Source organism: Periplaneta americana, chromosome 10 (assembly GCF_040183065.1).
Source record: "Periplaneta americana isolate PAMFEO1 chromosome 10, P.americana_PAMFEO1_priV1, whole genome shotgun sequence".
Lineage (NCBI taxonomy): Eukaryota > Metazoa > Arthropoda > Insecta > Blattodea > Blattidae > Periplaneta > Periplaneta americana.
The window spans coordinates 147,025,385-147,053,107 of NC_091126.1; the positions used below are offsets into that span (position 1 = coordinate 147,025,385).

The 27,723-nt window shown below is 37.1% G+C and overlaps 1 protein-coding gene and 1 long non-coding RNA gene across 2 annotated transcripts in view; one reads left to right on the forward strand and one right to left on the reverse strand.

Annotated features, from left to right (window-relative positions):
* LOC138707298 (pickpocket protein 28-like) overlaps nt 1-16,579 on the forward strand; it is a 30,311-nt gene extending 13,732 nt beyond the window's left edge. Inside the window, exons 5-10 of the mRNA XM_069836615.1 lie at nt 178-379; nt 4,065-4,335; nt 5,846-5,905; nt 6,956-7,157; nt 15,689-15,780; nt 15,859-16,579. Coding sequence (XP_069692716.1) covers nt 178-379; nt 4,065-4,335; nt 5,846-5,905; nt 6,956-7,157; nt 15,689-15,780; nt 15,859-16,046 — 1,015 coding nt within the window. The 3' untranslated portion in view covers nt 16,047-16,579. The remainder of the gene's footprint in view (nt 1-177; nt 380-4,064; nt 4,336-5,845; nt 5,906-6,955; nt 7,158-15,688; nt 15,781-15,858) is intronic.
* The window catches only part of LOC138708080 (uncharacterized), a 63,027-nt gene that overhangs the window by 29,545 nt on the left and 5,759 nt on the right, over nt 1-27,723 (reverse strand). The window lies entirely within an intron of this gene.

Consider the following 27,723-nt stretch of genomic DNA (forward strand, 5'->3'; position numbering starts at 1 on the left):
AAATAAGCACCATATATTACATACCAAGTTTACAAGTTGCACATTTGACATCAATCTAATAGTTAATGTTACTGCACTGCTCTATCAAGCTGAATACAAAAATTGTTTAACCCCCACCATGAATGTTTCAACTGTAATAATGCCACTAACTACCAATTTCTGATTTGATTCTTTCAGGAGGGATCTCTCTGATTTAAATGTAACATTCCCAAGAGACGCTGCTAATTGGACCCCTGAGGGTGGGTACCCACCCAACACTCCAACAGGCACATTACCATGGAGACCTCGTGGTGCAGGATCTCACCTGGGACTCACTTTAATTCTAGATGCCAACATAGATGATTATTACTGTTCATCCACATCAAGCATCGGTTTTAAGGTCAAATTCCCCTGCATCTCAGTGTCTGACAGCACGTACACCTTGTTTTCTTCACAAAACACATTTGAATTTTGAGATTATGTTTTGTTGAATTTATCTGCATTGAGACAAGATATTGAATCCTCTAGATTCATAACCCTCTATAAACCATTTTTCAGTTATGTGCACCAATAGATTCCAAAGGATGAGTAGGATGAGTACTATTGATTTATATCTTTCAGTTCCTAAGGCCACTAAATTTAAAGCAAAAGACTTGTTAAAAATCACTGTTAGGTTTAAAATCCCCTCTATCTGCCACCAGTTACTCTCAAAATCCTTTAATTTGCGGAAGTGGATGTAGGGGATTTTTAATTTATAGGATTATATTGTAGAGTTCCAGTCTGCTCCATCATGTATACATGAATGATATACAGTGAGTCTCCCAGCAATTGTCCATGGTGTTTCCCTATCACTACCACCACTTGCATCTGCAAAGTCACAGCACTTTCCCGGATTAAATTTTATATAATACATTACATTATTAATAATATTCGGCACTCACTCTCTACACAGCAGTTGTTGGAAGTGTTGCCCATCTTGCATGGTAACATAATTCACATCATATCATTTACAGAATCTGATTCATTAAACCTATTCACTAAATTTAGGATTGTTTCCCTACATGGAACTGGGCGGCCAGAAAATTTATGTCTAAGTTTTCTCCTGTTCTGCCACATGAATTCATTTTCCATATTATGTTTTCAAAATGTGTACACGTTCACACACTGAATACGTAACCATTGCAAAACACAACACAACGTAACAAACTGCACTTATTTTTAGCTGACTCATTGCATCTCTTTACTACAGACCAGCCTTGTCAGATTTCAGTGCATGTCTAGGAAGTCGCAACCACTATAATCCTACAGCAAGTACCTAGCCTGACATAGGAGAAGAGACCATCCAGCACCAAGGGATGAGAAGGGTTGTACATAACGTAAATGTCACTACAAACTATGTACAAATAACTGTATAATGCTTGGATAAAGAACACTAATATTTATATTTTCATGCAACTCATAACATCGTCTGAAAAAGAAATAAATAAATAAAAACAAGTTAGCCTATATAAACAGTTTTTGATTTTCGTGCAATAGTTAAGCCTAAAGAAGTAAATAATTTTAACTTTCCTTCTGAACAATGAAACGTTGTAATAAAACTGAACATAAAGTAACATTTCTATAATCATTACACCATTTATTTTAAATTAAGACGTTCATTCTTATGAACTACCGTAAAGTGGGGTGACTTTGAATACTGAGGTGACTTTGAACAGTAATTTAGCGCCTTTCTAAATTAAATGCTGTACCCAATTGCGAAAAAACTGTTTAAGTTGTCAATAAATTAGTTCAGTTTTTTCGCAATTGGGTACAGCATTTAATTTAGAAAGGCGTTAAATTACTGTTCAAAGTCACCTCGGCGTTCAAAGTCACCCCACTTTACAGTACTATTACTTAAAACAGCAAATTTATTTAGGGGAAAAATTAAAAAAAAAAAAAAAATGAATGAATGAATGAATGAATGAATGAATGAATGAATGAATGAATGAATGAATGAATGAATGAATGAATAACTTAGGAGTGCACTAGACAGTGGTGGTTTTCAGCTATAAATTGTAATGAAGTGAAAAGTCCTTTGGGGAGGCCAAGATGTAGATGGGCGGATAATATTAAAATGGATTTGAGGGAGATAGGATATGATGATAGAGATTGGATTAATTTTGCACAGGATAGGGACTGATGGCGGGCTTATGTGAGGGCGCAATGAACTTCCGAGTTCCTTAAAAGCCATAAGTAAGTAAGTATAAATGAAGTGCATTAAGTTTATGTTGCTTCAGTAATGCGCTGTTTGTTTGCAACAATGATGTAATTGTTGGATTTGAAAAGTAGGCATAGGCAAAAATGGCTACATGTCAATATGAGAGGCGTTAGATAAAAAAAACTTTTATAAAGTCTCATTATGGACATGAGATGATTGCCTGTTGAATGGGATGTTTGTTTAGTTTTATTGAGAGTCATTCTGTGCATAGTGCAGTCTCTTATTCGCGGGTAAGAGATGCTAGCCTGAGGGTGTACTGTGCTGATGATCGCTGATTTAAAGCAAAAGTCGGTAATGCCAACTATGTTAGAAGCAGAATAGAATATGCAACATACGACAACTAGATAGCATTTTATATTTAGATCAAGTGTAAAAAATATATTAGTAGAAGAATAAGTTATTAGCTATTTATAGCGCAGCAAGCTAGTAAGATCTTGTGAGCAGGGATTGTAATGGAGGAGCAAATTGTGTACTACGAGAATGAAACAGAGTTTTAAATCGTAATAATGAAATAAATTCTAAGATATTAAAATGTTTAAAAAAAAATGTGTAGTAATCAAAATGGTATTAATATTGTAAGGACAAATTGATTTGCATTACTACTTTTTTTACCCTCTAAAATTATAAACCAACGAGTGATGACTTAAATAAAATCAAACAACAAAGTAGGCCACTGCTGGCAGTGGCAGACACCTACAATGGAGATCACATCGAAGTTGAGATATTAAAATCAGACCTATAACCAGTATATAATGAACACAGCTACCTTAACAAACAATATTATGGTCAGTAAGGAGAGGGATGCCTTGAACCTCATGAAGTATTTTGAAATACCAACATTAGCTAAAGAATTGTACAAAGATATTACTGGAGATTCATATTAAATTGAATGTCTGAATGGAAACGTCAATGTCCAGATACCTGTTTTTTGAGAAAATCCATAACAATTTTCCTTATTCTATATTATGAATGTTTTGATTGGTTCTCATTGTTACTTGGAGACTCTTAATATTTTAGGCAAATTTATGTGTGGGTACTTTAGGAAAGAAATAATATATTTCAGGTTATTTTAGCAAATACAGACGTTATGTAAATTATTCAATTATTATTGTTGTATGAATAGTTTGTTTCTTTTTTTTTTTTCAAAAAAAATATATTGTTTTTTTTTTTTACTTTGTAGGTACCTTGTTCAAACTGTCATGTAAATATGAAAAAATAATAAAATATATATTACAGTGTAGTAATATAAATTAAATACAAACTAAAAATAAAATATGAGCAAAAGATTTAAGAACAGAGAAAAAAAAATTGAGTTTAAATATTAACAAACATGTCATGTTTTAATGTCTTGGCGTTTAGAGACTCTTGAAAAAAAAAAACAGCAAATTTCGTACTCTCACTTTTCCATTTATAAATCTAAATTTAAAAATATTAATTATGTAATAGCATTAGTACCTGAATACATATAATAATAGAAGAATAAAATATTTGGGTTAATACTTTTTGATCATATAACAAGATACATTTTCTGACAAATTTAATTTGAGGTGTTTAGCAACTTTTGAAAAAAAAACCCTCAATTACGGTATTTCACGGAATACAGTGTCATTTGACAAATTGAAACCTCAAATCTGGTCCATACAATCTAATTTCCAGTTATCAACATAGTCAAGACTGCACCACAAAGCACAGGACTCGATGATGCAACATTTTTTGCAGATCTTCAAGTTTGGTTCCACAATCCCACAACCCAACTGCATTTAATTTGCATACACATTGTACTGTAGACAACAAATTTTCTTAATTTTAACAGCAAAAATTCTTACAGGTGAGATTACACAATCCTGTAGAAACACCGAAAGTATCAGAGTTTGGATTGCTGTTGACTCCTGGACAAGAATACAGAATGGTTATCAGGCCAACAATAACCAATGCATCATCTTCTATTCGAAAAATTCCAGAAAATAAACGCCTGTGCGTGTTCTCTGATGAGAAGTATCTCAAGTATTATAACACATATACGCAGAGGAATTGTGCACTTGAATGTGAAGCCAACTACACGCTTTCCATCTGCAAGTGTGTTCCCTACTACCTTCCAAGTATGTATCCTTATCACTCTCATACATACTAAGATAGTTATCTGTCTAATTAATTATCATACAAAATTTCCCCTTTCCAATTAAAGTGTCCTAATGCACATAGAATGAACAGTTTCTTTCCACAATTTGTTTCATATGAATGGAGAAAAAGAACGGTGCCAATAAAAAATTTCTAGACATAGGAAAATATTATACATCTTGATTACACAACTTTTAACACTGTATCACTTCGGAATATGTGTGATAAGAACTTTCTTGTGTTAAATTTTAACGTACCTTGTTAACATGTTTCGACCTATTTTCGGTCATCTTCGGAACAATGGTACACAGACTACTCAACATACCAATGACCCAACAGGATTACAACGAAGAACTAAACACAATCAAATACATAGCACAAGAAAACGGATACAACCCTAACATAATAGACAACATAATACGTAAGACAAAACAAAACCACAAAAAACAGAAGAATACAACACAAACACAAGAACACAAAAAATACATCACACTAACATACGAAAACAAAAACACACATAAAATTGCAACCTCATTCAAGAAATTAAACTACAACATCGCATACAGAACAAATAACACTCTACAAAAACATCTCAACACACAAACAACAGAAACAAACAAATACAACCACACAGGTGCATACAAACTCAAATGTAACACCTGCAACAACTTCTACATAGGACAGACAGGCAGATCATTTCACACACGTTACAAAGAACACATCACAGCCATAACAAAATAACAAAACACCTCCACATATGCAGAACACATCACAAATGCCAACCACACCTACAGAGACATCAACACAGACATGGAAATACTGCACATCCAACCAAAAAGCCAGAAACTCAACACACTAGAACAATATGAAATATACAGACACACGAAAACACACCCCAACGATATTCTCAACACACAACTCAATTTCAAAACACATACACTCTTTGACTCTACACTACAAATGTACCCATACAGGAAACAAGGGGTGCCAAGACCAACGACCAGTTCTGAAGATGACCGAAAATAGGTCGAAACATGTTAACAAGGTACGTTAAAATTTAACACAAGAAAGTTCTTATCATACATATTCCGAAGGAAAATATTAGGTACACATTACCTACAGTTCCAATTTCTAAAAATGATTTTGGTTTGACATCTGGCTGGTGATTATTCCGTGCACACTTTTAGTGAACACTGTTTGGATTGAGCACTTGTGAGTGACGTTATAACAAAGTTAGTCACGAAATTTGGTAACCATTTCTCTGATAAAAATTTCACATTAATCTCTTAAGTGCAATGGAAACAAGTGACGATGTTAATAAAACCAACACACATTTTACAAAAATCTGTTTATCTTGGATGTAAAACAATACTCAATAAACAAACAGAATTCACTAACAAAAATTGTCAGCCTCAGCTCTATGACATAAAGAATGTAATGTCAACTACGAATTACTGGTGTTTTCTAATACTAAATGGGATTCTTGTTTAGAGGATGCCAACACGACCATCTGTGCCAAGAAGGACGAGAACTGCACAATGGTTGCTCGAAGTAAGTTCATGCACCTTTAACATTACGTTTCACATTATTTAATACAATTATTTTGTCATTTATTGTGAAAAAAAAAAGGAAAAACATATACAAAATCAGAAATTTCCATATAAAACAACAACTGTCCTAAGTAATTAATTTCCTTATTATAAGTAAAAATAGTATTTGTGTCAATAACACTTAAATAAGATAAATGTTCAACAAAGCCTATAAATAACAGAGCTATTTAGTGTATACAGGGTGAGTTTTAAGTCCACCGACAAACTTCAGGGGGGGGGGGGGATTCCTGACTGAAAATGGAGCACAAAAGTTCATATCACCTTGTGTCCGGAAATGCATAGTTTCCACGGTAGATGGCACTGACGACATTCTCTCATAATTTGCAGTGTGCATTTTGTGTGTTGCAGATAGTGTGATTCAAGCAACGTAGAAGCACAATGGTCCGGTTTTCATTCCAGGAACAAGCCGAGATGGTGTTCATGTATGGCCAAGCAGGTGGAAACTGTCGAGAGCTTGCCTGGAACTTGTACCAGAGTTGTTCTCAAAATCATGGAGAACATGTTCCTCCACATCTGGTATACACACAGTCTGCGGCCGCCCTGCACGTTCAAAGGACCCATGCTCACACAAACGCCGAAAAATGGCTCCAAATGTTGTGTGATGTGGGTGGTGCTGTCTGTCACAGTACATGGCTCAGTACATCTGTGCTGAATCTCGACCATTTCCACCTGCTTGGCCATACACGAACACCATCTCGGCTTGTTCCTGGAATGAATACCAGACCATTGTGCTTCTACATTGCTTAAATCACACTATCTGCAACACACAAAACGCACACTGCAAGTTATGAGAGAATGTCGTCAGTGCCATCTACCGTGGAAACTATGCATTTCTGGACACAAGGTGATATGAACTTTTGTGCTCCATTTTCAGTCAGGAAACACCCCCTGAAGTTTGTTGGTGACTTAAAACTCACCCTGTATAAGTGAACAATATAGCGTTAATGAAACAATGTAAATTTTGCCAATTTCTTACTGATATCATTCACAGAGGCCATAGAAATGCGCTTGGTGGATGAATCTGCCAACACTTCAAATCTTGGAACAGAAAATGAGGGATGGACTAAGCCAGAATGCCAATGCCTGCCTGGATGCAGTGAACTTAGCTATCGAGGTACAATTTCGTCTGCCAAAGTATTTGGACACAACAACTTCAAGAAAGGTTATGGTACAAAAAATAGCATCTATTTCAGGTAATTCCCTTTTATAATAATTACAAATACTTGAAAATAGCACACACTGTTGAATCTATGAACGGAATACACAAAAATATGGCACGGTAAAAGATAGTGTGAAGCATCTGTACTATAGAGACAATACTAGTAAAATAATACTTGTAAAGTCACAGTCTTTCAGTTCAAATTTTTAAACATGCTAACATTCTATTATTGCATACTAGATGAACACTAATTCTACTGAAAAAGTGTATTTGTGATGTCTAGACTAGAAATTACAGACTCAGTAGCACTGTACAGGAAGTTTTGACCAAACCTACCAAATAAGATCAAGTGCTTATAACAAATAATAGACTAGAAGATATTTGTAAGCGGACGCTATTCAGCATAATAAAAATATGCAACTTTTTATTAACTACGTAAAAATAGCATGGCTCTTAAGATGTAACTAATGAAGGGAAGTCAGTTCCTTCACAGTGCAACAGACTCTTATCCTCTAACCCAGCTTCCTTCTCGTTGTGTTAAGATTTTAAATAACTCTGCCAATATAGCAAGTTACAGCATTTATTTTAAATAACTACTTAAGTTTTCCTGGCAACGTGATAACTCAAAATTGTCTCGGGCTTCCAGCCAGGTCATAAGTTGGTGGATCACCAACTTATGACCTGGCTGGAAGCCCGAGAAAATTTTGAGTTAGCATTTATTTTAGTTACTAGAAGAACATGTGCTAGGTGTAGTATTTACTTTCACTGAGTTTCCTGTGTTAACATACTTAATAACTTGTAATTTAGGTTCAATCAGTAAATATGGATATTAAATGAGTAAATTCTGGTGGGTTAGAATCTTTTGATAATTTGTTCAAGACTGAATGCCTGTCCAACAATACCAGAAATGTCTTGAATCTTTAAAGGCCTGCAGAACTGTAGCTCTTGAGAGCGACTGCTTTCCTCCCCTTTCTCATCCCACCCGCCTTTCCTACCTGTGCGGTCACGGCGTTCTAGTTACATTCAGCTGCATCAACATTCATTCTCGGGGCAAAGTCGATCATCCCCAATAGAAGTGGAGTGAGGCTGATGTCATAGTTCCCCTCCTTGCGAGTTCTGCAGGCCTGGTTTAGTAAAATTATTCACCAAAGTTGCAGCCTTGTTCTAATACATTTTTAACCTTTAAGCAGTCGTGCCTAACTTTTTAACATTAAGAGACGTGCAGGGTGTTGCTGACACCTCAAATATAATGGATTCTTATGGGCTGTTTTTTAGTGAACAATTAAAATATAGCTCTTTTTTTATTTATACAACTATATGAAATACTTTAATACCTATCACAATGTTATAATTAATACACAGTAATGGTAATATTTCAATACTGGTTCACATGTAATATTCGAGCGTCTATTCATTCCTAATCATAATTTACATTTTATTTCCTTTCCAGACCACTTTCTTGATTTTTCTGTGTGCACAGTCACTACTTAACATCCATTGTTATTATTTGTTACACAAGTATGGTCAGTTTAGTCACTGTCACTATCTACAATGGGAGCATTGCTGTAACAATTCGTCACTCACACCACTTAAACCGTTATTATCTGGAGTATGCAAATTCTGATTTCAAATATGTTTACGGTTATTGTTGCCTTAACAATTTTATGAGAGGTACTGAAAGTTTCAGAAGTACAGGCTTACTCTGTATGTAGTTAACAGCTCCGTATATGTGACTGGAGTGTTGACAACACCCATGCAACTACTTAAGGGTTAATTAACCAAATACTTCATAGTCATGGGGATGTTAATTTATGGCTCATATGGTGTGGCAATCTCGAGTATTGGACATTTCCCAGTATTGCCAGCCTTTCGACTGTTGTAATGCGATCCATTTCCACTACGAAGTATCTTTACAGAAAATGTTCCTCAATCTTGTGATTAAACTACAGGATTGAGAATGTAATTACATGGTATCACAGTGTTTAATCTTATCTTAAATTAAAATACATTTTCGGAATGATGTCCATATGCCAGTCAATCTCAATAAACTGCTGAACACTAGCATCAATTCTTCTTATATAGTGGTGTGAAGAACATTTCGAATGCCATGTAATTGCTGCTCATGTAACTGATGAGGTGCTCCGAACTCCAATTACAATTCTTTTTGGAATTTAATATCCCAATAAATGTAGCCATGCTTCGACATTAAAATACACTATCTACCAAAAAGTAACTGGGCACTATTTTTGCCCCTTTAGAACCTCTGGTACCACCTTTTGTTGCTATAACAGCAGACACCCTGTCAGGAATGCTCTCCACTAGTTTGTGTAGGATATCCACTGGAATGCGTTGCCATTCCTCTTGCAACATGGCACTCAGTTGGACAATGGAAGTTGGCCCCATGTTTCGGCAGCTACTATACAGTGGTATGCAGACAATAATGTTCACCGGTTGGACTGGCCTGCACGGGGTCCTGATCTCAATCCCATTGAGCACCTTTGGGACGATTTTGACCAGCGATTGAAGTCTCGGGAGATGCGGCCAACTTCCATTGTCCAACTGAGAGCCACGTTGCAAGAGGAATGGCGACGCATTCCAGTGGATATCCTACACAAACTAGTGGAGAGCATGCGTGACAGGGTGGCTGCTGTTATAGCAAGAAGAGGTGGTACCACGAGGTTCTAAAGGGACAAAAACAGTGCCCAATTACTTTTTGGTAGATAGTGTATATCAGTCCTGGATCCCATCATGTACCAAATACAAGACTCATTTAATGTTGCTTTAGGGATTGTTCAGTCTTCAAACCACGAAATCTTACATGGTCACGATTTCAGTACTGTCATTTTGTTGCTGTATGTGCGGATTCACGTGAAAATGCACACTGTGCTGCTAGGCAAATGAGAGATTTTCTTGGACTTCTTTCTAATGCTGTTCCAAATCCGTCCAATTTCTCAATAAAACAATTCTTCTCCTGTTTGCTTTCATGTCCAACATCAAACTTACAAAATTTGTTTATAACTGACTTGCTTGAGACCTTTACACCAGAAAATTTAAAATGACACTGTCAATTCAATCTATACTTAGTAAAAGTATTCACTAATAATGTGATAACAAGCACTATTAAATAGCATACATCTTGTTTCAAAGCCTATCTCGACTACGACAATATGGCTGAGTTGGTACCGAGAATTTTGCAATAAGTATAGCATCAGTCTGATCATCCATGCATGGACTTCCTCATAAAGAGTTTCCAGAAAGAGTGAGAGCCTTGAGATTGAAGCCCTGTATTATGCCATTACCCTGGCATTTCTGAATGCCAGGAGACGTGATGCCGTGATTAACTAATAAATAAACAGCTATGTACGAAATTATCCTGAGAGACAATTACCAAAACAGTGGAACATGCTGTCATAAACTGCATATATGGAGAAATGTGCATGAATCCGAGTAAGATTAACTGAGATCAATCTTTTATTATTTTCATTCACTGATATTTTTTCTCGTCTACACAAACTGCTATATGGTAAACTTTCACATAGTCTCATAATCTGCAAGCATAACATTGGTCTAAATCGTGGTAATGCAACTTTTACGGAATTTGTAATAGTGGCCATGTACCACTGCATCTGTAATCACGTAAAGTATTTCTTTGTTCTTTCATATCCTGACTCTGTAAGTGTCTGTGCTCATACTCTAAAAATCTGTCCACATTTGCTTCCTCTTCTTTCTTCACTTTCTCTATAGTTTTGTAGCTGGGAGCTGATATTTTCTATTAGGAATGCTTTTCTCACATGTTCAAATGTCAGTCTTAAGAATACTAATTCTGAAAGATATACAGCTGCTGTCAGGAAAAACAAAAAACAGAGAAAGACTGTAATCTTGTTAAGCATAATTCTGTGTAATTAGCATTTAATTAAGTTGTGCGAGAATTTTTGCGAAAAGTGTATCACATATACAGTGCGTTCGTAGCTCAGCCAGACCATAAAGACTGGGTAAAGACTGACACGCCGCCGCCAGAGTTACACGTAAACAACCGGCAAGTCATGGGTACGGAACATTAACTACTCTACTAACATTAGGTTTACCTGCACCACAACAGATGTTGAAAGTGATGACCTTCAACTCGAACACATTTCCTATATCTCCGAAAACAATTCTGGTTCACTTGCAAAAGTTCATGTTGACTGATTGCCTGTATTTCTCTCGTGATGTTGTCCTTCAATTCTCGTAATGTGTGTGGATTTGATGCGTACACTTTATTCTTTAACGTTCCCCATAAATAAAAATCGCATGGAGATAGGTCAGGGGAACGAGGTGGCCACAATCCTCGACTAATTATTCTGTAACCAAACACACTTCGCAATTCATGCATAGAATTCGCAGTGGTGTGTGCTGTAGCTGAATCCTGCTGAAACCAGCCACTCAATCGTTCATTTCTTGTTAGTTGCGGAAAAAAATTATTTAAAATTGAAGTTACATAAACGTGTGAATCAACTGTTGTGTCGAAAAATATGGGACCGATAATTCTACTCGCACTCACTGCAAACCAAACCCCAACCTTTGCAGTGTGGTGAGGAACTTCATGAATAATATGGGGATTTTCGATAGCCCAGTATCTATTGTTCTGAGTAGAAACGTGACCGTGAAGATCAGGGGCGTATTCTGCGGACTACCGGGGCTACCGGCGGTAGCCCAAGGAAATTACAAAAGAAAAAGTTTATAATATAACATAATGTAATAATTTTGTATTATTAGTTTTACCACAGTAATTAAAATTAAAGTAATTGTTTGATTTATATGCGCTCTCTGCTCTCGAAAAGAAACAAGTTGTCAAGGCGGCATCACTGGAGAAACCACTTGCTATGTGAGGTAGCCTGTGACCGTACCGCGCACGCTGTCCGGTCGCACAACTGCCCATCCCCCCGCTCTCTTCTGTTTCCAATGTGCAGTGTAAGGCCGGGTGAGTTGCCACTCTCGTGATCGGTTTCTTCGCAGGAGCGAAGCAACAGTACGCTTAGCACGCTAGCTCATAAATGTAATTGTGTTCTTGCAGTGCAGTATTTTAAATTTGTAATTTGTTCGAGTGTCTAAGAGTTATATTAATTGTGAATTATTAAGTTTTTAATTTCCCAATTAAGTGATATTGTGAAAAATATGGCAGGACAAGTTTCTGGAGAGGTTTGTGTTGAAAATGACTGTGTAATAGAAGGTTTATTAAAAGTGCCTTTTAACCGTCGTACATACAACGAGGAAGTTGAAATTGTGAAAATGGAAAGACCAACTCCTGAGTTAAATTTGTCCATGGACGTAAAAGGAAAACAGCGTGAGTACACACGCCATTTCACTTCAACATCATATGGTAAGTGGAATTGGTTGTGTGGTAGTTCTAAACTGTCTAAACTATTTTGCTGGCCATGTTTGTTATTTAGCCGCGAAACTAATGTGTGGTCAAAAGAGGGTTTTCTAATATCAACTCCCTTCGAACGGCAGTCCTAAAACACGACAAATCAAAAGCTCAGATTTGTAGTAGCATGAACTTTGCAAACTTTGGGAAGACAAGAATTGATTTACAGCTAGATAAGCAAAAAGCTCTACATATCAACCAATACAATGCTCCTGTGGAAAAAAAATCAGGAGATTTTACTGCATCTTATTAACGCAGTCTGCTTTCTAGGAAAACAAGAATTGGCTTTTCGGGATCATAATGAGAGTGTGGAATCAGACAATAGAGGAAATTATATTGAATATTTAAGTTCCTTAAGTGAATTTGACCATTTACTGGCCAATCATCTTGAGAGTTCAACAGTATTTCGTGGTACTTCTCCCGCAATTCATAATGACTTAATATTTGCTATAAGTGGGGTTATGATAAAGAACATAAAATCTGAAATAGAAGAAGCACCTTTTGTGGCCATTGTTGTTGAAGAAACAAGTGACTGCTCTAATCAGAGTCAATTGTCCACTGTTTTAAGATACGTCGATAGTACTGCCAATGTTCAAGAACGGTTTATAGGATTCACAAATGTCAGTTCGGGCAAAACTGCTGCTGCTTGGTTTCAGCATGTGGAAGGTGTTATAGCAGAATACAATGTCGGCAATAAGTTAATTGCACAGACATACGATGGTGCTTCAGTTATGGCGGGAAATATTAATGGCTTAAAATCAAAAGTTCAAGGAAAGTATCCTCAAGCACTATTTGTCCATTGTTACAGCCATGTTCTCAATTTAGTTTTGCAACGAACTACTTCATCCATTCCAGAATGCCGCATTTTTTTTTCAAAACACTGTCGGGTTTAGCTGCACTTTTCTCATCATCTCCTAAAAGATCAGAAAAACTCAAGAATTTATGAAAAAGAAACTCCCAAAAGTAGCACCAACTAGATGCAATTTTACATCTCGGCTTGTAAATACAGTAAAGTAATACAGAGAACAACTGACTGCTTTCTTTGAAAATATCATTTGTAATGACTCTGAAGAAAACTGGGTTGATGATGTAACTGTGCAGGCTCAAGGATATTTGTATTTTTTCACACAGTTTCAGAATATATTTCTTCTTGAAGTCTATGCTAGAGTGTTCACACATACAGATGTGCTCTACAATATTCTTCAGACAAAAAGTCTAGACATAGCATACTGCTTGCAAGAGGTATCAAAGTTAAAAAATTCTATATTCGAGTTCAGACGTAGTGGGTTTCCGTCCATATGGAGTAATATGGAAAATGAAAATTCTTCAGCCAATACAATGGAACCACCATTAAAGAGAAGAAAAGGAGATGATGAATTGAAATACAGGCAGCTGTACTACAGCATACTAGATCGTATGCACATGGAAATTACTGACAGATTTTCTGATTATGGAAAGCTTCAGTTCACATATCTTCCAGATTCTCAAAAATTTTCTGCTTATAGAGAAAACTTCCCAAATGAGGCACTAAACAAATTATTTCAGTCCTATAACAGTCACTTTGATCAAGTACGTTTGAAAAATGAATTAAGTGTAATATATTCAGCAGAGGTCTTTGATTTTTCGAACAAACCTATCCATGAAATATTATCTGCCATATATGAAAACCAGCTGAACCAAGTTATTCCTGAAGTCCTTAAATTGGCAACATTAATTGTGACAATACCAGCTACGTCAGCATCAGTAGAAAGAACATTTTCTGCGTTGAAGAGAATAAAATCCTACTGTAGATCAACTCATACACAAGAACGTTTATCCGGCTTGGCACTGATGTCCATTGAAAAGTCATTTCTACAGAAACTTCGCAAGCGGCCCAACTGTAATTTCAATGACGAAGTCATCAAAGTATTTTCGTCCCAATCAAGACGTCTGAAATTCATATATAAATAGGTAAGGAATTTTATTATAGGGACTTTAAAATATATTTTGTGTAATAATAGGGTCAATGGTAGCCCAGGCCCTTAAACCAGTATACGCCACTGGTGAAGATGAAACAATGCTTCATCAGTGAAGAACATTAAAAGTGGGTCCACGTCGCCATTATGAATGGACTGCACAAACCAATTGCAATAATAAACCCTTCTTTCAGGATCTTGTGGTTGTAAAGCATGAACTACAGTTACCCTGTACAGCTTAAGTTTCAGAAGCTCCGTTGTCACAAAAACTGACGTCTTGGAAATGTTAACCTCTTGTGTGCTAAACGTCGCAGTGATTTGCAGGGTAGTGTTCTAACTGGCCCCTACTTCATCAAGCTTCTCTTTTGTCAGTACATGATGTTGTTGAACACGTTTCTTGTTCAAAAAAGATCCTGTACATCTGACTTTATTGACTAGGTCATGAATAGTTGACCTGCTAGGAATTCGAACACTGCAAACTGATGTTCAAATTCTCTTTTTTTTTTTAATTGGATTATTTTACGACGCTGTATCAACATCTAGGTTATTTAGCGTCTGAATGATATGAAGGTGATAATGACGGTGAAATGAGTCCGGGGTCCAGCACCGAAAGTTACCCAGCATTTGCTCCTATTGGGTTGAGGGAAAACCCCGGAAAAAACCTCAACCAGGTAACTTGCCCCGACCGGGATTCGAACCCAGGCCACCTGGTTTCGCAGCCAGACGTGCTGACCATTACTCCACAGGTGTGGACTCAAATTCTCTTCGACACCTTCTGGCAGAAGAGTATTTCACATACGCATCATAGAGAAAAATATGTTGTTCTAAAGTGTACTCAACCATTATTAATAGACACTTTATATCCATGAGACAACACAATTTTACTCACAACACACGCACAGACGTCTTTCCCTCATGATAGATCCAACTCGACTGACTGGCGCGTCAGCGGTAGCTACAGTGCTACTCTGGCGGCAGACGCGCCAATCTTCACCCAGTCCAAGGCCGCTGCGGAACAGTCCGGCCGAGCTACAAATGCACTGTACTTCTGACTTCCTCTATGGCTATGATTCCATGAAGTAAATTAAGTGAATTTTGCATCGAATTACTGTAGCTGTGTGTGTGCATGTGCATATGTGTGTGTGTGGTTTTTCTTTGTAATGGTAAGATTTATGTCTCTATATTACATCTGATTTCATTTAACAGGAAAAATATGGCAGTGGTGCATCTATTTTTCACTGAGTCCCAGTTCATGAACTATTACAAAACAGAGCTCTTTGGTTTCACTGAATTCTTATGTAAGTAAGACCATGATTTGAAGCATATTAAGGCATCCAATTCTGCAATCACTACAAGTTCTTTATTCCCATTTACAGCAAACACAGGGGGACTACTAGGACTCTTCTTGGGCTTCAGCTTTCTGAGTGCCGTGGAAGTTTTCTACTTCATCTCCATGAGACTATGGTTTGCCATGGCTCAACGGCGTCAGCAGAGACAGACATCCCTCATCTTAGCTAATTCAAGCCATGTCAATATGGTTTCTCCATATCCTTTTGCTCAGTAACCACTCCCAGTCAAGGAATTAACTGAGAAAATGACTTTGATTATGTAAGATCATAACCATGACTCGAAAAAAGAATATGATATCTGAAATTAATTCTGATTTGAATTTTCAACCACAATTACTTACAGTATATATTATTTTGTTGCATAACTTGTCAAATCCTTTCATTTCCAACTCAGTCACCTCTTTGCAAGATCAAATTAATCATAAAGTCACAATGGTGTAAGCATTAGAATATTCCCAAAACATCAATCCATACAATTGGGTGCTTACTTCACTTTTCATTGATGGTCCATATAATGACAAAATAACATGGTAGGCCCTAATTAGTTGTTCTGTGACATTATTAAATTAATTTTGTGGTTTTGTTATCGTGACACAATTATCCAGCAAAAGAAAGAAATGCTTGATGTTAATCATGCATGTCATACACTGTCAACTGACATAAACGCAACAAAATGATTAATAAACAAATGATTCACTTCACGTATATGGCAGCAACAAACATGAAACACAAAGTAAGACTGAATTATAACGAAATAGGCAAAAACGAGGGAATAATTTCGTTATATCTAGCAAAGACCAAGATGATAAAACTGTTTACTGTTATCTAAGTTGAAACAACTTTTTTATACAATAGTGAACGAGGAACATCAAATATATAACCATGTACCACTGTAAGTCAAATCTTAAACATCTTATATTTCTCACATTATACCAAATTTTACTATAAATGCTGTTACAAAATGTTGTGCTTACTGTGTTTCCTGTTTTGAGAGTAATAAACCACCCTTGTGCTGGAATGCATCTTGATTCATTCCAAGTTCGACTGCAAGAGAGAGCAAAATGGAATGAGGAGTTTACGAGTATCACATAGAGCTGCGTTAACTCTACATAGGACTGAAAAATCTGCTAGTGAAATTTTCCAAACCCTTAAAAACTGAAAATCAGATGAATGTCTGTGTACTACACTATCCAGCAGTTTGTTGAGACTGGGTCCATCAGAGACTGCCAAAGGGAAGACCGCCCACGAAGTCTGAGGTCACCAGATCCCCTGTGGTGGCTGAGTGGTCAGACCTTCAGCCTGTCATGCAGGCCATCCAGGTTCGAGGTCTGGTCAAACCTAGGATATTTCATTGAAAATTCCAATGACACTTGTGACGGACAAGGTCGCAGTACGAATATTTCTCGGGTTTTTCTACAAAATTCTGTCACTATTTTGTCATCATTCCATACCATTCCCCAAACACCGTCAGAGGGAGCTGGTCTACCGATGAGTGAAGTGGCTTGCTCAAAAGGTCGCAGTGCTGGATTAGAGTGTCCCCTTCCAAGAACATTCCATTCCATGTCACCAGCAGCTGTTAAGACAGTGGCAGTTCATATCTGACAGAATCCTGTCTGGAAGCAGACAATGGTTGCTCGAGAACTTAAACATCCCGAAAAGATTGTTGTCTAGGCTAATCACTGAAGATGTTGGTTGGTCTTAGAACTTACTGTCTACTGGACATTTCCTGACTCCACGTCTGATACAACAGAGCAAGCAGAAATGCAGAGATGCCTTCTCCAGCAGTAGGCCTATGCCAAAAATGATCGTCAGAGGATTCTCTTTATTGATGAAAACATCTTCACTGCTGAAGGGAATTTCAAACACTAGAATGATACACTGTATGCTTCGAGATCATGGAAAGTCCGTGGAAAGGCTCAAAAACTTCAAAGATGCCATCATCCCTTCTCAATCATGGTTTGGCGGGGGAGTGGATTATGCTTATGTCACAAGTTTTCACCAGTGCTCGAGTGTACAAAAACACTGTGTTGGAGTCAATTGTGAAAGACTTGAGCAACACCTTGTTCATGAACAAGCCCCGGATTCTTATGTCCAAACCTATTCTGTTGATATCTCGTTACTCTCGAAATATCACTTTTCTATTTTATGTACTAATGAATAACATACTTAAATTTTATAGTACTTGAAAAGACCTAATTCATGGGTTAGAACCTAAAATTGCCTATTTTGCTTGTCAGAACCTAAAAAGACTTAATTTGTTATATTTAACTTATACGTCTGTATTTTATTTAACTTAAAGTAAATGTGGAACTTGCTGAAATAGTATTACTGTTCATTTCAGCGTAAATACCTTACTGTAGTCGCCGTTCTTTGAAAGGAAAGCTCTACGATGTGGTGACGTATACAAATGACAACAGTGTAGAAACATTGAGCAAATTTTAAAAGAAAAGGTGCACGTCAGAATCTGACATGGCACAATCACACGATCATGCATGGACAAGGAACAGCCAGTGTTCTCTTCACCAAAGGCATGAGATGATTGATCTGTTACTGTTTAACAGTGAACTAGTGATACAGACTTCAACGTGATTATTAGTACAATAGAAGAAAGGAGTGTGTGAAATAGACAGACAAAACAAGAAATGAAGCTGTGTTGGAAAGAGTGGGTGGAGAAAGAATGATGCTGAAACTGATCAGGAAGAGAAAAAAGAATTGATTGGGTCACTGGTTGAGAAGAAACTGCCTTCTGAAGGATGCACTGGAAGGAATGGTGAACAGGAGAAGAGTTTGGGGCAGAAGAAAATATCAGATGATAGACGACATTAGGATATAACAATCATATGCGGAGACTAAGAGGAAGACAGAAAATGGGAATGATTGGGGAATGTTGCTTTTGCAGTGAAAGACCTGCCATTGCCATTGGGAAGAACACTATGTATGTATGTGCATAATTCAGTCTGCTCAATTAAAGAGACAATTAGGCACGATCCCTTTAATTGAGAAAACTGAATTCTATTGTACAAATAGCAATTCACCTCTTGAGGATTTATATGAGGAGGTTTTACTCCTGAAAATACGTACTTATGTCAAATTGTTGCATTGTTCAGTGACATGTTAAGAGCAATAATTAAATGAGTGGTTTGTAGGTGTAAAAATTTAATAAAGATCCAGTGATGTAAACGTAACAGACTATTAATACTTCCTTACAAATGGCTCTTAGAGAACATGCTGCTTCATTGCCACCCTCACATAAGTCCGCCATCGGTCCCTATCCTGAGGAAGATTAATCCAGTCCCTACCATCATATCCCAATTCCCTCAAATCCATTTTAATATTATCCTCAATCTACGTCTTGATCTGCACAAACAGACTATTAATATGTATTAATATTGAAATAATGGTAGTTCCATACAATATTTCATCATTACCACGTGAATCATCAGGCTACTTTTTACTTACTTACTTAGGACTTTTAACAAACCCGGAGGTTCACTGCCACTCTCACATAAGCCCGCCATCAGTCCCTATCCTGAGCAAGATTAATCCAGTCTCTACAATCATATCCGACCTCCCTCAAATCCATTTTAATATTATCTTCCCATCTACGTCTTGGCCTCCCCAAAGGTCTTTTTCCCTCCGGCCTCCCAACTAACACTCTATATGTATTTCTAGATTCGTTCATAAGTGCTACAAGTCCTGTTCTTCTCAAACGTCTGGATTTAATGTTCCTAATTATGTCAGGTGAAGAATACAATGCGTGCAGTTCTGTGTCGTGTAACTTTCTCCATTCTCCTGTAAATTCATCCCTCTTAGCCCCAAAAATTTTCCTAAGCACCTTATTCTCAAACATCCTTAACCTTTTTTCCTCTCTCAAAGTGAGAGTTCAATTTTCACAACCATAAAAAACAACCAGTAATGTAACTGTTTTATACACTATAACTTTCAGATTCAGGCTAATTTTTAGACTTATTATAATAATGTATATATTAATATAAGTATAATAGTATTACTTACTTACTTACTGGCTTATAATAATGTATATATTAATATAAGTGTAATAGTATTACTTACTTACTGGCTTTTAAGGAATCTGGAGGTTCATTGCCGCCCTCACATAAGCCTGCCATTGGTCCCTATCCTGAGCAAGATTAATCCAGTCTCTATCATCATATCCCACCTCCCTCAAATTCATTTTAATATTATCTTCCCATCTACGTCTCGTCCTCCGTAAAGGTCTTTTTCCCTCCGGCCTCCCAACTAACACTCTATATGCATTTCTGGATTCGCCCATATGTGCTACATGCCCTGCCCATCTCAAACGTCTGGATTTAATGTTCCTAATTATGTCAGGTGAAGGATATAATGCGTGCAGCTCTGCGTTGTGTAACTTTCTCCATTCTCCTGTAACTTCATCCCTCTTAGCCCCAAATATTTTCCTAAGAACCTTATTCTCAAACACCCTCAATCTCTGTTCCTCTCTCAAAGTGAGAGTCCAAGTTTCACAGCCATACAGAACAACCGGTAATATAACTGTTTTATAAATTCTAACTTTCAGATTTTTTGACAGCAGACTAGATAACAAAAGCTTCTCAACCGAATAATAACAGGCATTTCCCATGTTTATTCTGTGTTTAATTTCCTCCCGAGTGTCATTTATATTTGTTACTATTGCTCCAAGATATTTGAATTTTTCCACCTCTTCGAAGGATAAATCTCCAACTTTTATAGTTCCATTTCGTATAATATTCTGATCACGAGACATAATCATATACTTAATCTTTTCGGGATTTACTTCCAAACCTATCTCTTTACTTGCTTCAAGTAGAATTTCCACATTTTCCCTAATCGTTTGAGGATTTTCTCCTAACATATTCACGTCATCCGCATAGACAAGAAGCTGATGTAACCCGTTCAATTCCAAACCCTCTCTGTTATCCTGAACGTTCCTAATGGCAGTCTAGAGCGAAGTTAAAAAGTAAAGGTGATAGTGCATCTCCCTGCTTTAGCCCGCAGTGAATTGGAAAAACATCAGAAAGAAACTGGCCTATACGGACTCTGCTGTAAGTTTCACTAAGACACATTTTAATTAATCGAACTAGTTTCTTGGGAATACCAAATTCAATAAGAAAATTATATAAAACTTCTCTCTTAACCGAGTCATACGCCTTTTTGAAATCTATGAATAACTAATGTACTGTACCCTTATACTCCCATTTTTTCTCCATTATCTGTCGAATACAAAAAATCTGATCAATAGTCGATCTATTACGCCTGAAACCACACTGATGATCACCAATAATTTCATCTACATATGGAGTTTATCTTCTCAAAAGGATATTCGGCAAAATTTTGTACATCAACAAAAGTGATATTCCTCGAAAGTTATTACAGTTAGTCTTGTCCCCCTGCTTAAAAATAGGTACGATTATGGACTCCTTCCATTGTTCTGGTACAATTTCCTTTTCCCAAATTGCAAGTACAAGTTTATAAATTTCACTAGATAATACGCTTCCACCCTCTTGTATTAATTCTGCTGGAATTTGATCAATACCTGGAGACTTGTACTTTTTCAAATTTTCTATCGAAATTTCGACTTCAGAAAGTGTGGGTTCCGGTATAAATGGCTCAGCAGTTTGTATTTGAATTTCATCCCGATCATTTCTACTTGGCCTATGTATATTTAGTAGTTGCCCAAAATAGTTTTCACCATCTGTTAAGGATTGAATGAGAGTCTGCAAGCAAGTCACCATTCTCATCCTTGATCACATTTACCCTTGCCTGATATCCATTTTTAAATTCCTTTGTACTCTTATATAAATCTCGAATGTTTTTATTCTTACTATTTGTTTCTACCTCATTTAGTTTTTCCTTCAAGTAATCTCTCTTTTTATTCCTAAGTGTACGACCTGCTTCCCGTCTTTCATTGAAATAATTATCTCTATTCTCCTCAATTGGAACCTGTAAGAATTTCAATTTTGCCTGTTTCCTTCTATCTACTGCAATGGAACAATCTTCATCAAACCATGGTTTCTTTTTCTTAGTTTCATGATAACCTATGCTCTGCTCAGCTGCAATTTTGATATTATCTCGGATATTGTCCCACATGAATTTATAAAACTATTCTAAGACCAGTGGTTACATATGCTAGCGAAGCTTGGGTTTTAACAATAAATAATGAAAATATGCTAGCAGTTTGGGAAAGAAAAGTTCTGAGAAAGATATATGGTCCCCATTTTGAAAATGGTCAGTTTAGAAGTAGAACAAATAAAGAACTAATGGAACTGTATGGAGAACCGAGTATAGTTTCCTTCATTAAGAAAGGCAGACTTAGATGGTTGGGACATCTTGAACATATGCCAGAAGGCCAATTGCCTAAACGGGCATTATATGGACAGCCAGGAGGATTAAGGAAGAGAGGAAGACCAAGGCTGAGGTGGCTTCAGGATGTGGAGAATGATCTGCGGAGAGTTGGATGCAAGAGATGGAGACAACGGGCTCAAGATAGAGATGAATGGTTTCTACTGATTAAGGAAGCCCAGGCCCTTCATGGGCTGTAGTGCTAATAATGAATGAATGAATTGTCCCACATGCTATTAATATCTAACTCTTTCTCACCTTCGTTGGAAGTTGCTAAAGCAGCAAACCTATTTGAAATTTCAACCTGATAACGTTGCTTAGTTTCCTCGGCCTTTAATTTCAAAATATTGAATCTACTAATATTAGCTTGTTGCTCTACTCACTTGGCTACTGATAGTCTTTCTCTTAATTCTCCAATTACCAAATAATGGTCAGAATCACAGTCTGCCCCCCTGAAAGTTCGAATGTCTACTATACTAGTATGTCTTCGTTTATCTATCAAGATGTGATCTATTTGGTTGTGTGTCATTCCGTCTGGAGAAGTCCAAGTATATTTATGTATATCCTTATGGGGGAATGTTGTACTCTTGACAATTAAATTTTTTGATGTGGCAAAGTTGACTAACCTAACTCCATTGTCATTACTACTTACGTGTAGGCTCTCTTTTTCAATTGTTGGTCCTACTTTAGCATTGAAATCCCCCAATAGAACTTTCATGTCATATCTAGGTAACTGATCAAAAGTGTGTTCCAATTCCTCATAGAAGCTATCCTTTATATGGTCGTCTTTCTCTTCTGTAGGGGCGTGAGCATTTATAACTACGATATCGCACCATCTACCCTTAAGTACTAAATACGATAACCTGTCACTGATAAATTCGACCTTTTTTACTGCTGATTTTATTCTTTTATGTACAAAGAATCCTGTTCCTAATTGGTGATTAATGTTTCCTTCTCCATAATACAACAAGTAATCGCCTATTTGTGATATGCCATTCCCATCTAACCTAACCTCTTGTACTCCCACGAAATCTATTCTATATCTAGCTAGTTCTTTTGCTACTAATGTTACCCCTCCTGTTCTATAAAGACTAGTTACGTTCCATGTACCAAATCTTATAACCTTATTCCTTTGCTGTGGTCATGCCGGAGAATCAGTCCCATTCCGAGGCTTATTGTTAGGTTTCGTAACAAGCTGTTTTTTATGGTGATAGGTTGTCAGCCCTTCGCCCAACCCCCAAGCTGGAGGACCACCGCTTATCGGCTGTCCAAGACTGCTTATTCAATATATTCACAGCTACCCTCCATATCTGGAGGCCATCTCCTCTATCCACAACCTGAGGACGTGCCATGCCATGGTGATAGGGACCCACAATACATGGAGTGTAATAGTATTGCAATATATTAATAATATATTCCTTTTATTTTAATTTTTTCCTTAACAATCTACAAATTCCTAAACAGAAGACTTAAAATCCTTAAAAAAAATCCTAAAACATAGGTTAAGAAACCTAATTTCAGTTTTTTAAAAACTCAAAATCTGGGGCTTGCTCATGAATGGACAGTGGAGTTTCCAGAAAGATTCTGCCCCAGCCAATAAGGCACACTCGACTCAGGGGTGTCTTGAGAGCAATGTGCCCAAATTCATCACCACTGCTGCCAGCCCTGACTTCAATGAAGAGGCATCGCACAGTTGAAAGTTTAAAGTGTTCCTTAGTTGCAACAGAGGTAGATTTTCCTATGAAGATAGTGCATGCTGAAATAGACGAGTGGCCAGAAAGACAGAGCCTGTGTCAGTGAAAAAGTTGATCATTTTGGAATTTGATCTCTGCTAAATGTAGCCAATACATGGAAGTGTAATATGCTAAATGCAAATTAAAATATCTTTAACCACAGTTCAGTTTTCATTTTTTAAGTTGTAACAGTATGTAAGGCAGGACTAAGTATAATACAAGGTTTTTTCCTAAAGTAAGTTCCAAGTTTCAAATAACCATAACATTGACAAATTTTTAGATTCTGCATAAGTAAAAACAAATTTATTCGTAAAGAAATGGAACTTTATTATAACAATAAGAAACAGGGGGAGGGGGGGAATAAAAATGACCACCACTGTGTTGTTTAATAAGAAATAGTCATTCTATACCAGTTTCCTGAAATTTGTTCACCAGCTTATGACATGATTTTACTGAGCAGGGTCCATTCCACAATCCAGGTAACATTCCGTGTTAGTATTTATTTTATTGTAAATATTTTTGTATTATTATTATTATTATTATTATTATTATTATTATTATTGTTGTTGTTGTTGTTGTTGTTGTTGTTGTTGTTGTTGTTACAATTATTTCTAACATCAACATTATTATTGATCTCTTTAAAATTTATGTAGACTACTGGACTGTACCCGAGCACGAGCATATGCTCATTTCGGGTATATATTCATATGTATCATTTCAAATGTAAATTGTGAATAAATTTGAATTTGAAATTTTGAATTTGAATTCAAAATCTTCTCAATGCATTGGGTTATTCTCTACTGCATTAGTAAAAACAATAGCACTGACAAGGGCAATATGAACTCGAATACTGGTATCTATATGGAACCAAACTGTTAATATGTATGGAAGATACAGCCATTTCAAACTGGGAATTATTTTTTTTTTTTTGGAGAAGGGCCCGCAGACAAATATCGCAGCCTTAGGCTTATTGTGCAACTTTCTTATGTTAGAATGATTGTTGAAGTCCATTTAGCATCGCTCTTCAAGTGCATGATTCACTGCATGGTGTCATCATATTGATTCAGCCACAGCATCCAGTTCTGACTGAGACCTAATCCTCCACATGCCTGTGATGTTATTGTGCGGTCTCCTCAGATCGATGACATCTGTTAGCAATTCATGTGCCTGAATCTGCTGCATCCTTAACCAGAAGAACATGACGCAGTCGATTCCACGACTCACAAAGGCGCCATCTATCCAAGGGAGCTACACTACCCAGTCGCCCACAGTCCACTTATTAAAGCCCCTGTGGCTTCACTGGATATGTGCAGACAGATGCCACCTATAGTTTCAATGAATTCCCCGTCAATGAATTGATTTAAACATGACCATGCATGCCTTATGAGAGCCTAAGCAACATCAAAAGGTAACATGTATGTAATAGTAACTTGTAAAGACTATGTTATCGGTATTTTGCTATAGATGTTGTTTCTTCCAAATGACTTTTTAAATTCTTTAGCTGTTTTCCACGTTAACAACCTCAAATAACATTAAAATAATTCAGAATTCTGTTTCTCCAAAATATGACATAGCATTTCTTGCAGGATTTCAGGAGTGGGTATGTCCTTTCTTCATGTGAAAGTTACCTCGGAATGATACCGTAACATATGGGGATCAGAGATAATGAAACTGCAGATAGGTTGGCAAAGAAGGGCTCAGCAAATACCTTTATGGGGCCAGAACCTGTCCTTGGTATTACTCCACAGAGGGCCAGATGGGAAATCATGCAATGGGTGATTCACCAGCACCGCACACTATGGAAAACTCTTATTAACACAAAAGTGTGTGAGGTTTATATTGGCACAGCGTTCTAGAAAGAAAAAAGGAACACTTGTACTCACACCACCTGTTTCACTGAAAGGGGAAGGGGATGCCGCAGTCGAGGAGGGTTGGGAATGTCTTACTGCTTTGTTCCTTAAACAGCTAACGGTAATCCTCAGCTACCTGTCAGTCAGTGGCAGACTGGTTAGTAATGTGCTATAGTGTCACCATGTAATAATTTTATTGTGATACATTACTAAGCATTTTATTACAGACACATCGGAAATGCAACAATTGATAGATATCTTGTACTTAGTTGTGTTTATTTTCGTGGTTGCAATTTTTAAAGCAGGTATTGGGAAAAGCATTGCAATCTAGTGGACAGCAGATTATGCTTAATGTCAATGTTTTACGGATGTATGTGAGGCAATAAAAACGAAACTTCTGCAATATCTGTTATGGAGATCATGGAGAGAACTACTGATGCTACCGGTGTATCCCATCATTCCATATACAGAATGCTTAATGAGAAGAGAATAGCAGATGAATCAGGAACAAAAGCGTGAAAACCAAGAAATAAACAGCCTAATAGAACCTGAAAAAGACTAATATCGATTCCTTCGCTGCAGGTGTCTTTAAGACAAAAATTTACTCTTTATACTCCACCACTCTCAGAGATATGCTGAAAGTTTTGGTACAGCAAAACGTAATTCATGATAGTATATGAACAATGGGGAAAATATGTGTGTATCTAATGCCTATCCACTTCACTTGCGTGATTCCGGTTCCGCATATTGCGGATAGATGGCAGGACTGTGACCCATTCTCAAGTTGCACACCATTCCTGCGGGCCATGCTAGGCACAATATGTATCTGTGAAGAGTTATATCATGTACTAGGGTGACTGTATCTGTAAATGTTCGTGTAAGTGTAGTGTAGGGAATAGGTGAGGATGATGAAAGTGAGGAAGGGAGAAGGGGAACCCAGTGTCGGCACGTAGCCTACTCTTGCTGAACAGCACCAAGGGGGCCGCCAGCCTTGACATCCCCATCTAACAGACGAATCACTATCAACAGTGACATATGCTTTCTCTTCATATGCACTGTGGAGGGATTTGGGATTTAATCCAGACATATTGGTGCATAATTTAGTGATTAGAAGTTGTGCACCACCACTTCTCCTAGTCCTGAGGTAGAAATTTTACATGAAAGTTTCTGACCCTGTCGGGAATCGAACCTGAGCCAGCTAGTCTGGAGGCAGACACTCTACCACAGAGCTTACTCGGCGGACTGGGGCAAATATTGAAGCAAATGAATTTTTACTAAGCTAAAAACGATCAAGGACAGAATTTTCTGATAGAAATTCTTGATGTTGTGACTTTAGGATTTAATTTCTTAATAAATGAGAGAGTTAGGGACAAGTGAACGAACTATTGTACAGCCTATCTAGATGAAACATGGATCAACGTTAATCATAGAAACAGTAGTTTTATACAAACTCAGCAAAATAAAAAGACCTGAACGAAACGAAATGTAGCCTTCAAATTAAATAGTGTAAGATCACTATTCGAAATAGCATTTCAGTACAGAAAATTGTAAAACTGCATGTGAACACGTAGAGAAAGAGGAAATATTTTGTCGGGAGAGAGATGGATTCGTTGATCAAGTCATCGACCAGTTCGTAATTAACTCAGTGGATTCGAATAGTGAAAATGAGGAAGAAAGAGCTGCTTGGGACCCAGTATAAGAGTCTGCCACTGATATCTCCATCTGTCTAGTATGGTCCGACGCCTGGGACAACAGCGCTATGGGATGAGTACAAGTATCTCCCTCTCTTTCTAAAATGCTGTGCCGAGTAAAACCTCATGGACTTTAGGCAAGCTCGAACATTGATAGAGGGTCCTAGCAGAAAGATCGGTATGATACTCTTATCCTTTAGCCGTGCATAGCTTAGAGGTATAGTGGGCTCATTAACAGGACACATCACTCTAAGAAAACAC